A 13680-nucleotide genomic window follows, 5' to 3' on the forward strand; every position below is an offset into this window, starting at 1 on the left:
AATAAATCTATCGATCTATCTACCTACCTACCTATTCTATCTCTATTTCCCTCTTATTTTTTATATATCTATCTCAATTTCTTCCTCTATTTATCTATCTATATACAAACATACATACATATCTACCTATCTATTCTCTCTCATTGTATATACATTTCTATTTCTCTATCTCTCTATCTACCTGTCTATCTATCAAGAGAGATAAAGATATAGAAAGATAGATGTAGGTAGGTAGGTTAATATACAGATAGAGATATAGATAGAGAAAAGATAAAACTCAGTAAAAAGTGCATTGTTTACAAAGACAAAAATAAAGAAATTATAAAATATATAATGAAATACATAAATAAATAAGCATATTAAACTATCTGCATTACAAAAAAGTACGAAAATGAAAATATCTCAAAGAAACTTCAAATTTCTTTTTAAATCAAAAGAAATTTTGCCACTGTTCATTCACTGGGTTTTCGCAATTTTTTGTACCCAGTGACTGAACACCCCTCTACCTGAAAATCTACGCATTCTGCATTGACTGAAACAATTTAAATCCATAGCCTAAATATGTATACTTAATTTTTCTTTCGTCGAGTTAAAAAATAAAATTTATCGATAAAAATAATATGTATCAAAATAATTGCTAGCACGAAACCAGCCTCATTATTTTGAAAGAGAGAAAGAACGATTCACGGCAGTCAAAATTTCAAATTTTTTCCAGGAAAAAAATACGTATCCGAAGTAACCAATCAGATGTCAGATAGCTTAGAATATCAATAAAGAACGCTTTTGTAGTGAATTTATTCAGAAAAAAAATTTTGGAAGCTTATTTTTTTTTTAAAAAATGACGCGCTGTTCATTCACTGGGTGGTGTTCACTCACTGGTCGTTCTACCCTACACACCTTAATATACACTCCTGTTTGTGAAAATTGCAACACGATGAAGGAAGCATCATAGTTGAATGAAATTTAATACACAGTTGAGTGGTAATGGTACAAATATATAATTACATTTTCAAACCAAATTAACAATAAAAAGAGTTAGAAATTAGTATTTTGTAGGGTGACCATGCGCCGCAAAAAGAGCTGCTACACGACTCGGCATGGAGTGAAACAAAGTTTGAATATCTGCCTGCATATTGTTTGTATGTGCAACCAAAGTTCGTCTGTCAAAGCAACAGGACGAGGAGCACGAGTGAGACGCGATCCAACGAAATCCCACACATGTTCAATAAGTGACATATCCGGGGAATATGCAGGCCAAGAAAGAAGCTGAACATGCTGCAAATCAAGGTAGGATTTGACAGTCCTGGCGACATGTGCATGGGCATTATCCTGCTGGAATACAGTCCCTGGCAAACCTTGCAGGTTGAAAGAGCTGCTTGATGGGGAGGTTTCTACGAGCGACTTGTGAAAATTGCAGGAAAAGCTTTATTAAATTTTGAAGAAATGACTACATTGCTTACAGAAGTAGAAACTGTCCTCAACTTGTGATCAGTAACTTACTTCAACAATGAAAATAATGAACCTTTGGCTTTGACACCAATGCACTTCCTAAATTTTGGTCAAGAACCTCAATAGCCTACCAATTTCGCTGAAACAGTAGAAAATTAATCGAAAAGATCTTCACTTTTGAAATGGAAAAAATATCAATCTCTTCTTCTCCGGCAATTATAGATTAAATGGAAACAACAATAATATTTAACTGTTCATTCTTTGAATAATCCGTACAAACAACCGGCAATTAAGGTAGGAGATGTTGTACTCATCGAAGAGGATTCCAAAAACAAGCTACTTTGGAAACTCGAAAAAATTGAACGAATGTTTCTCAGGTGCGATAATAACATTCGTTCATACGAAGATATTTTTGATTTATTGGTTTGTTATTTTGTGTATTTGAAATTTTGAATTTTTTTTTTTTTGTAATTTATACATTAATTGAACTTGAAGTATTGATGAACTCTTGAGGGCTCATGGTGGGGAGTGTATGGAAAATTATTTGATTTGGAATGACAACAGCCCTTCAATGCTCCTTAGCATGAACTCGAATCGAGCATTCAGTCCGCACTGAATTACCGTCAATGAATGTAGAATTTCCATATTTTGATGTGACGAAAGTCACCCCTTTTGATGGAACTTAATGTTCCCAATCTTCGATATATGTTATTTAAGTGCACTGTATATACGTTTCAACTAACAGTTCTTAATTAAAATGTTTTTCTAACCTTAAAGAAGCGTTTGTCGTTTTTTGAACTAGATGTTGCAAGTTTACCCACTGAACTATTTTACAACAGTGATTGACAATGATTAGTTTGCAGATAATTTGGAGTTGAGTGCGCAGATAATTTATATTTTTATCTGACTGACATTATACATTGCTACCAACTTTCCTGATTTGTTCGGGAGATTCATGAATTTCGATACCTTCCTTTGAACTCCTTAAAAAAAGAAAATTATAATCTAAATTTTCCTAAAAACAAAATTCTCTAAACAGGATTCTCACTCTCTCAGTATATTACAAAATAAGGTTTTCATATGATATGGCCTTTTCCAGGCAAATTCCTAAGTATAAGACTGCTTCCAGAACTAAAATACAGTAATGTATTATTTGAAATGAAGGTTATGTGTAATAAAATAAAAATTTTGTAATACATACGCACACACATTCAAATATATTGGATATAGTGATACTTCCATAAGTCAAATTTTGATTTAATGTTAGTTGTTTCTTTAAAAAGCATGGAAACTCCAACAACCAAACACACAACCTTTCTGTTTAACACATCGTCTGAAACCCAGAGCTTTTTTTTTTTTACCTCTGAATGACTGCAATCAGGCTACAAGAATTTGAAAAGCAAAATTTTAATGATTCTAATTCACTGTAAATATTTTAAAAACTCATAACCACAAAAACATAATCTCAAGCCTTTGAAACAAGCCAGTGTAAAAATACGCATATTTTTACTCATAAACAATTTCTTACACTTCATTTTGATTCTTTTTAAAACGTCAATTACTGAAAACTAAGTTTTAGGCATTTAAATGGTTTTTCCTTTTAATACTTTCAAATTTAAAAGTATTTCTTCTTATTTTAAAATGCATAACTATTTAGTGCAGTAATTCTGGCTTTATAAACAATTACAAAGTTTTCTTTTAGCGATTCAGAAAACTGCGAAATTTTGATATCTGAGATGCCAATGGTTCAGAGCACTGTGAATAAGTAGTTCTCTATTGTTAAGTTAGCCCTCACCTTTTTCCGGGACTACACCACATGTTTTTCGCTAATTCTTGGATGAATAACATTTTAAGTCCAAATCTTAAATGTATGTATTTATTCAATTCTCAGAATTTTACTGCAATTTTTTTATTGCATGTGATTAGTTAAAGTCTGTGGAACAGAAAATTACCTATATGAAAAGTGTGGGAAACCAGATTTACAAAATTTCCAGTTTGATATATCATGTGGAATTAAGAGCTCTTTTCTTTTTCTCCCCCCCCCCTCTCTTAATGACTGTAGATAGGCAATACAAGAATTTGAATAGCATAATTTTAATGATATTAATTCAATGCAACAATTTTCAAAACTTGTAATTACAAAAACAAAACCTCACATTTAAAAAACGAACTAAAATATAACAGAGAATTAATAAAAGCATATAAAAACAAGAACAGTAAAACAAAGATTTACCTTTCAACCATTGGAATAGGTTTCCAATCAGAAAAGGTGCCACTTATATAAACTTCTTTGCCCCCACCTTCCCACTTGAAAACTGTAGGAAACTGAGGGATGACAGAGTGTGACTGTGCTGAACTAACAGTCAAAGACCTAGGCCTCGACTTACTTTCATCCTGTAAAACAATGCATTGGAAATGTTTATCACAATAATTATCTAGATCATTTATCAAAATAAATGATTAGCATAACATTAATACCATGCTAAACAGTTTTTCCTAACATCCAAATACAGTCTACTTTCACTTTTTCCACTATGTTTTTTGCTTGTACATAGTGAAGTTGCAGTTACAGTTAAAGGCTGCACCTAATAAATTAATTGTAATTTCAATTTAACTAACCTGAAAAAAATTTAAATAATTGATAAAAACTGTTAAAATGAAATTTCCATGCAAGAAAAATGCTTCAATGCTTTTTTTTTTTGAAAAAAAAAATGCATTTTTTTATGAAATTCTTTCAAGATTTAACTTCATTTGATTTTATTAACTTACTTTTCTAAGTATAACTAACCTTGAAATTGATGTTTTTAAAAATCATAAAAGCATTATATTTCAAGAATTGCTTTACCAAAAAACTTTCACGTTGTGAAAAAAAAAACTAATTTCAATGCATTTGGTTAGGGGTGACTAAAAAGGCTGATTACGCCTGTGAAGATAAAAGTAATTCAAATTTTAAAAAAGTGATTAAAAAAGTGTCCAGAGGACCCTTGAAATGCAATAAAAATCCTGCATCTCTCTACACTACTGCATATGATTTAAATCAAATTTAATAAATGGAAAATAGTACTCTATAAATTCAGGAAAAAAGGGGAAATAAACAAATTGGGCAGTTTTAGATGAATTGAAAACCAAACAAAAGGTTTTTCTTAAAACTTAAATTAGATTCTTACCTCCTTTTACATAGTAAAGGAAGTATTGTTTCGCAAAAACATTTTTAATCAAATATCGGCCTAAATTTCCGTTTTGCTCAACCCCGAATGAATATTCAGTTGTTTTATTGGCACGACCTCACGCGATATGTACCTAACAGGGCTGCAAAATAAAGTGGCCTTTTTTTAAAAAGGCCAGGCCGGCTGGCTTTTATTAAAGAAAGCCGATCTTTTTTGAAAAAAAAAGCCAGTCTTTTTAGCTTTTATAAATCATGTACTATATTCTTCATAATAATGAACTCTATATGTTTTAATAAGCTAACAAATGTCAATTTAAGTAATAAAACAATATGTTTGCTGAAAGTAAAGTGATAAGAGAAATATATACAAAAACTGAAAATCCTTTCTGACAAAACCCTTACGCTTCTGATGGATGATCCTCCACTTAAGCTGATGTCTTTAACACTGAAAATAACTTTCTTGTAACCTTGAAACACTTGTATGCAACAATTTGCCACTTTTCATTTTTCTTTTTTTTAAATCAATCTTGATTCTAAATTCTGCATTCAGTAAACATCATATTTTAGATTTCTGCTGCTATAGATTAGCACCTTAATGTAGGTGAAAACGTAAACTAAATGACATACTAAGTGGCTTAAATCGAAAAAAATCAGTCTTGTTTTTCTCGAGGTTAAAATCGGATATACCTATTTCAAGTACTTCCTTTTTCCCATAAACAAGTATTTCCAAAGCCCCAGAAATATTAAACTACCAGTTCCTGCTACTATACTGCCTAACGTAAAATATTTAAAAGACTTACTGCAGTGATCAGTTGGCACAATTTTTAGCACAGCAGCAACTATTTATGTTATGTATCTATTAACAATTGTAGATCTAGCTATCAGGGTTTTCGAGGGTGACAGACATGATCAAACAGCTGTCTCGAGACTCATAAGTGGTCATCTGAGGAACATGATTTTCGACTCTGGGTGTAAGATCTTCTCTTTGTGCAACAAATGCAATCTGAAACCGGCATCCCCCGACCACATCCTTGATTGTTTGGGGTTCACTCTGGCAGATGTCTGTGCTAGCCCACTACTGGTGCTTGACTTCGCTAGGGTTCATGGCATCATGAATCTGATCTAGCTGCCGCTGGATCAATGAAGGATTGTAAACAACAACAACAACAGATCTAGCTATGATTCCGACATAATTCAAATTCATTCACCCATGTGGTCATGTTGGTTTTCCTATACATATATTATATAGGAAACTATTTTTTCTAAAAATAATTTTCACTTTTCTTCGGAAAATAAGAAACAGTTTTGGCAATTAAAAGAAAAGGTATAAGTGCATTGTTATTTATAAAGTCTGAACCAAATGACTGGTATGACAACAGCAGTATCGCATGATACTTTGAATTTAACTAAAATTTATTCATAATCATTTAAATTCCATTGAACTAGACTAATTTCTAAATATAGAGCTTTTTTTTTGTACTGATCTATGTTGCATAACAACTATCAAATTTTTATTCGTGTTTCATGAAATTTGATTTAATACAGTAGTAATTACATTAAGGTTACAAAGATAATTTTCATTTTGATTAAATTACAATAAAAAAAATTCTAAAAATTTGTGTTTCTTAAAAAAGCCGGCTTTTTTCTAATAAAAGCGGGCATTTTTAAGCGGTTTAAACCAAAAAAGGGAAGAAACCTAAAATCGAACAGCCCTGGTACCTAAGAACATATGGACATCCAAAGGATCCATTTTGACAATCCCCCGAGTTAATTACCATGAGTTTTCTCGTGACTTCTGTTTGTGTGTATCTACGTAAGTACCTCACATTACTCAAAAACGGTAAGGTGTGGAAAGTTTAAATTTGGTTTGGGGTCTAGTTGTGCACCTCCCCTTTTGGTTGCATTCGGAGGTTTCAAAAAGGGTCTTTTACACCTTTTAGGGGGAAAATCAGAGTTAATTTCAATGCAAATTCAAGTGATGTTATAATTTGGCGAACATTTGGGGGATATCGCCAAGCTTCTGGTTGCCATGTTTTACCACTTGGGGATATATCACCAAGTTGGCGACAAATTTGGCAAAAAAAATTATTTTTCAAATCTAGCTTCAATTTGGCGATACTTGGAGAGTTAACCACTGAATCACGTTAAAACTGCCAATAGTGGGAAAATTAAGCTCTGTAAAACATTTTTACTCTGGTTCATGAAATCTGGGGAGGAAAATATTTAAAGTATTTCCTTGCTTTATTCTAAGGGACTATTATCATTGAATTAGCATTAAAGGAAGTCATGTGAGGCACACATCAGTTTGCTTTTATCAAAATCATATTTAAAACATAAATTTAAAAATAAGAACAAAAACGGCTTTAACATTATCTGATACAGATTTCACTATTGTCTGATAGATATCTCTTACAGATAATGATAACTATTAATCATTATCTGTACAGCTGGTACATTAAATTCAAAGTTTTCATTTTATTTGCCAGATTTGCTGTAAAAGAGTGTATGTATATTTAATGGTTATACATATGATTAACAGTATACATTTTACAATTTGCTTTTAAAACTTCTACCTTTTTATTTGATAAATATTTTAACATATTTTTTAAATTTACATGTTTTTTTTTTTTTTTTTAACAAGAATTGATGGTTGAAGCAACAAATTTTTAGTTTCCGTTTTTTAAATTTCATCACAAATATGCATACAATATAGCAACAAACCTCATTGGCTAATACGTTTCTTCACACTCACCTCTCTTTAAGATTTATTTATTGTTTTCATTAAAAAAAGTCTTAGACAAAGTAACTAATATACGGGTGCCCATATGGGGGGGGGGGGGCAAGTGGGGGGCTCAAGCCCCTCCCCTAGAAATTAGAACTTCCTTGCTTTTAGTACTTTTTCCTTTGCAAAAATTTAAAACATTTCTTATTCGGCCATTATTGAATAAGTTATTAAATATATCAAATTTTAATAACTCTAATTTGTACTGAAATCAGTTTCCATGGGGAAAATAACCTGCTAAACCATGCCTAAAATATCTGGTTCCCCCCCCCCTTAAAATTTCGCACATAGGCACCCATGAACTAATAGATTAAAAGTGTTGATTGATCACCGGGCAATAACTAAACATTTGAATTTTTAGGTTGAATGAAGATAAGTTTTAAATAGATAAGAACAGTGGTGCACACAAGGGGAGGGTCTTGACTCCTCCCTTTGCCCTTTGTTTTTTTATTGACAACAATCCTATGTAAGTAGTACATAAAATAATTACAAGCAAAGGTAACAATAATTTCAGATTTAAAAAATAAAATCAATTTTCTGTTTCTTCCTCTACAAAATCAAACTGTATGTGAACATAAATTGCTCTATAATAATGATTTTGCTTTACTGGTTTTATATTTAACTATGAAAAAAGTAAATACATTCATTCTTGTGCTTTCTGGTATTTTAATTAAGAATTTGCTTTTCATAAATTTATTTTATTAGCTAGTGCCAAGTAATTCCCCCCAAATTTTTTTTTGTCCCTGACAATTGAAAAAATCAAGATATATTTGGATGCAGGTAAGAGTATGATATGAGAATGGTGAACCTTCGATTTTTAGCTGTTGCTAAAAATTTTATGGCTTTTAATTGTTGTTTTTTTGGCTCCCCCCCCCCCCCCTTTTCAGTCCCAATTGCCGCCTCTGGCTGCACCCACATCAAGATGAATCTTGCGAGTCAGAATATTTTTTAAATTTAAATACAGTATAACCCCGATTTAACGATTATCAAGGGACCTTGAAAAAGTTATTGTTAAACCAAGGATATCGTTCAGTCGGGGAACATAGACATTCAATGCAGTCAAATCCGGACTAGTGAAATGTATTGTTAAATTTAGGAAATCCTTAAATCGAAGTTAAACTGTATGTTTAATTTTTAAAGATAACATGGGAAAACATGGAAAAAGGAAAGAAAATTACAAACCAAGAATTGTTGTCATTACTAATTGCTTATTTTAGTAATATAAAGTTTTTGTCTGGTTTCCAGAAACTATTTTCTGACTATTTGGCTTCAAATTTGCAAATATCATTCTCAATACCAGATGAAGATGATTGGTCATTTTGGAGTGCTACAGAATATAGTTTTTGATTAGTGATGCAGAATACAACAATGGGCTACATGGATCAGCTTAGAGGGTTTCATATGGCCAGAAGGGTTACAGGTTCGGCATCACTGTTTTATAGATGAGTAAGAAAGATAATTGTAAATAGAAAAATGTTGAAAATTAATTTCAATGGTTCCCCATATTAATTGCCAGCAGCAAAGTTTGTAAGTTTTAGATCATGTAAAAAATTTCAATAGAGAAATTAATTGCTTGCAGAAAGAGTGTTTTAGTACGAGTTAAGAGTTTTTAGAAGGAGAATTTGGGGCTGAAATAGTTAAGATAAATTACCTTTTTCCAAAAGGAACAAATTGAAAATTTCTTTTAAAAATTTCAGTACATAAAGAAAGAGCAAAGTATACTATGTATAATAATGTATAATCTAACTCGCACTGAAAGTTATTTTTTTATTTTTGGCAATAAATGCATGCCTAGAAAAATAGTATATTTCTTTCCCATTGGATGGAGTGAAAAATAAAATATTTTTCAATGAAATATTTCCTATTTGATTATTAAACGTATTTTTGATCAAAAGAATGAGTAAATAAAATAGTCAGTGAAATAAAGAAATAAGTGAATGAATGAATAAATACATGAATTATTAAATTAAGGATTGTAAATATATAACTAATAAATGGAAGTTATTTTTTATAGTGCATGATTAATAAATGGAAGTTATATTTTATAGTTATTCTGTAAGTGCTTTAATAAATAATCGAATAAGTAAACCAAATGAACCATTTCACTTTTTCCCTCATGTACTTGACTTAACTATACAAAACATTTAAAACAAAAATAAACTTAATATTAAAAAAATAAATGCTGATAAAAATATCAGTAGATCTCAATGTTTAAAATGTTGATAACTCAGATCTTGATCATTTTACAAATACAAAATTGATTTTTGACTTCAAAGCAAACTATTACAATATAGTTATCAAGTTTTGAAAATTGCTTGCATTACCATATGCTCTGATCTTCATAGATAACCTTTTCCTGACTGGAATAGAATACACATGTTACTAAATAGTTGGAATACTACAAGACATGGGTACTACAAAGAGTAAATATTTCATCATTTCACTTTGCCTCACATTACTGTACTTAAATATTACATATCAAAACATTACTGGACTTTGTTGAACAGTTTAAACATTTAGAAAAAAAAAAGGTTGTCCTTCAATACCCACTAATAAAAAATTTCCTTACGTGGCAAATTTTCCGGCGATTCAGCAGTTTGAAAACAGTATTGCAGCAATACTATGTTTCTTTATAAATAGTGGTCTTCTCATTAGATAAAAGTATGCGGCCATATTCATATACTCTATCATTTGATAAAATTCAGAATTTCATCCAGTAAATTGAGAAGTCCACCCTCCTTCTTCCCCAAAATCTAAGCACAGGGTGCCCTTGTGCACATGGCGACAAATGTATAAGAGAACAAATAAAATTTACTTTTGGAGCTTCATTATCATCAGCTTCTTCTAATGATGGCTGGTACAGAAACTTAGCTCTTGTATTTCCAAATTCAAAAACTTTATCCTTATTAGGAGATGAAGGACATTCAGTTTCAGAAGAATATGCTCGCTCTCTTTTACTTGAAGCTGTATTGCCCATTCCTACACAATTAGAAAGTAACTTCACCTAAAAGCAAAAAAACACATAATAATTTATCGTTTTGTTGTGAAACCATAAGTAGTAGTACAGTTATGGGATTGTGTGATACATTTTTAAACAAAATACAATGTTAAACAGTTCAACCTCCGTTTTTAGCAGTAAGCCAATCAGCAAACAAAGCCACAAAGTATTTTAATTATGTTAAACTATGCAGCTGTTTGAAATTGGGCTGAAACAAAATTTCAGAAACTTTTACTTTTTGTAAGAAATTGTTGAAATTTTATGTGACGGGTATGGCTCTTTCTGGACTTGAGTTTTAATTTGCTTTTTTATTTCTTGAAATTCTTGTGAAGATTCTAATGATTTATGATAATACATTTTTTTCTATTAAACGACATTCAAATGATTCTTAATCTTTTCTAATGTTATAAGTGCGAGAGTGAGTTTGTTTATAATGTTTTAAGTCCTAACTACTCAATCGAGTATCATGAAATTTTATGTACAAGTTGTCAGGGGTGCAGAATAGAACAAAGGGTACCTTTCATCCAGAAAATCCTACTGAACCTTTCAAATTTTAATTTTAGATTTTTTTCGCATAAAATGGCTCTTTCTGACCAAAATAATTCATATTGTCAATTTTAGTTTCATGAAATTACAGTATTTAGCTATTTCAATGCTACAATAGAGCACCAGACAACCAGTTGTGTGATGAGAGTACCAATTTAAATTCTATCACGACTTTTGGTTATGTGGTTGAGTTTTTTCTTTTTTTGCACTGACGAAGAGGCCTCATTGGTTTTTAAATAGCTATGCCTATTTTCTTGAGAATTTGTGCTTTATATACGTTGGTTTTTCACTTTATTCATATTGTAGCAAAGTTTATTTCATCATTTTTCATTTATTTTATTCCTTGAAAAAAATTTCAGGAATTAAGTACCAAAATAATTCAAGTGTGCCGAATTTCTTGAGAAACAAAAATGCTTTAATCTTCTTCTTCATTTTCAAGATTATTTTTAATTATTTTAAGCATTGCCACACCTATCACAATGATTTTGTCATACTCCTCACAACCAAATCTTCTCATAGAATAAAAATTTGACAAGATTTAAAGATTTCACTCTTATTCAGACTAGGCAATAAATTATAGACTTTTAGGAAGTTCCATGCTTTTTCCATGGCAGGATGCATTTGCTATGAAAAAATGCCAAATCAAGCATTTTTTTTCTCTGATGGGTTTGAGAGTGAGACCTTATAATTTTATTAAAAAACTTTGTTTAACATATTTTTTGAAGGAAAAAATATGTTTTTTGAATGATAAACTAGTGTCACAAATACTAATACATAAACATTCAAGCAAAATTATGCTGGTTTGAATATTGCTCCAAGATGAATGAAAATAAACCCTGTTTTCCTAATTGTAAGTTTTTTACATTATTATGCAAACTTTAGGCTGAAATAAATAATAAAAAGATCAATTTCTCTGAAAATGTTCTTTATAATTTCATACTCCCCCTCCCCCCATTATCACTTTTACTTTGATAGATTACTTGTATAGTTTATATAAAAAAAACTAATTTCAACCCCCATGTACATTTGACATGCCCTTATTAATTTCAGTTAAATGGGCAGTTGATTTAGCTTCCCTTTTCAAAATGGTTATTTCTTTAACCACAGCAAAAAAATTGTTTAAAAGACTAAAAATTAATAATTTATGGTAACTACTATTCTAAATAATTTATCTAAAATATCAGAAAACATAGATTTCTAAAAATACAATGTTAAATTCAAAATTCTTTTTCATCTAAAAAGTATGATGCTCAAAAACATTCTCTGTTGATAGAAAAAAAGAAGAAAAAAAACAGGAGAGAAACATAGAATAACCTTGTTACCTTCAACTTATCACAGAAAAGTGACTAGACGACGCAGTTTACACATAGTATTACAAATTTAGATAATGAAAAAGTTTTACTGCTTTGAAAGCCATAAGGGGATTTAGAAACCAAGTTTTTCTTCAAGTTAATAGAATATGTAAAAAAATATTGCAAACAATTTTTAATTACACGCGTAGACACACACACTATACGTTTTCTTTTCTTAACATCGCCGTGACTCTTTTTTTTTCCCCTTCTTTGATAACAACAATCCAAATCCAAACAATCTAACGCCTAGTAGCCCGTCTATCGTCTAATAAGAGGCTTGCCTTGCGCGTTCGACGAGCTCAACGGGTAGCTACCGGTTAACCGATAACGGGACAGTTTATGATCACGTGCTTCAATCAACCAATCAACAGCGTAATCAGTAGATGATGGAAATGATGCAACCATAGACTAATAATAAGAGTAGACCGAGCTTTCTCATTCTTGCTGATGAAGAAAATTGGTTCATAGATGTATCATGTGACTAGTGGAAGGGCTTGGCGAAGACTTTGGCAGCATGGTTGCTAGATGGCAGCATTATCTATAGTTTGGCACTCGACATGTATTTTAAGACAATGTGTTTTCATTAAAAAAAACTTCCAGGTGCAGAGATTGAACTGTTTTTCTTTTAGTTATGCATTATTTTGACATTAGTAATAGTTTTTGATCAGTTTTCGGTAACTTTTATTTCATTTCGAGCTGTCAGCGTTGGCGTGAACGAAATGGCGTAAACGTTTTGCGTTAACGCAAAAATGTACTAATCGGTATCTTAAATTGAAACTGTAGGTAAAAATCTTACCGTTTGCTGATTCTTCTTAGTCGCTTGCATCTTTTATTGCTTAGAGAGTTATTGAAATTGACTAAAGAAAATGCACAATACTATCTAAACGAAAAACTCACTATATTAACAAAATATTTACAACTTAGAATAACAAATTTACAAATCGGACTCCATAAAAGATCATTCTTCTGTGTTCCATAAATTCTATTTATTTTATTTCGCTGTGGCGTTGATCGTCTGCTACGATTAACGCCCGCTGTTGCTAGGATATCCACCAGTCACATGGTTTGGTTTATGAGCAGCAAAAGGGTTGCCATAGCTCGGTCTACTCTTATTATTAGTCTATGGATGCAACGCTACGGTTAGTAACCGGTAGATCGGTAAGGTTTGTCGAACGCAACCAGAGTGTTAGTGCCGGTGACCAATCGGAGAGGTAAAGGGAGGAGCCAAATCTTTGCTAACTCTGGACAGCGCTTGGGCCATTTGGGTGAAAACAACATGGCGGACAACGAAGGGAAATAATGTTATGTTGATAGAGCTGCAATTTCTAGAAGATAATAGCGATTCTGAAGAAAGCTTATCGACTGAGGATGAAATTGTAATTATACA

General features: G+C 31.3%; 1 protein-coding gene across 2 annotated transcripts in view; it reads right to left on the reverse strand.

Moving 5' to 3' along the window:
* Positions 1-12547, reverse strand: part of LOC129218101 (5'-AMP-activated protein kinase subunit beta-1-like) — a 29463-nt gene extending 16916 nt beyond the window's left edge. Inside the window, exons 1-3 of one of the 2 annotated variants that reach the window (XM_054852296.1) lie at positions 12264-12547; positions 10213-10401; positions 3683-3843 (exon numbers count right to left, since the gene is read on the reverse strand). In XM_054852296.1, coding sequence (XP_054708271.1) covers positions 3683-3843; positions 10213-10374 — 323 coding nt within the window. In that variant the 5' untranslated portion in view covers positions 10375-10401; positions 12264-12547. Of the gene's footprint in view, positions 1-3682; positions 3844-9721; positions 9758-10212; positions 10402-12263 lie in introns of those variants that run through there. The other variant, XM_054852297.1, reaches the window with a different exon arrangement.
* Between the last annotated feature and the right edge of the window lie 1133 nt (positions 12548-13680).

Source organism: Uloborus diversus, chromosome 3 (assembly GCF_026930045.1).
Source record: "Uloborus diversus isolate 005 chromosome 3, Udiv.v.3.1, whole genome shotgun sequence".
NCBI lineage: Eukaryota > Metazoa > Arthropoda > Arachnida > Araneae > Uloboridae > Uloborus > Uloborus diversus.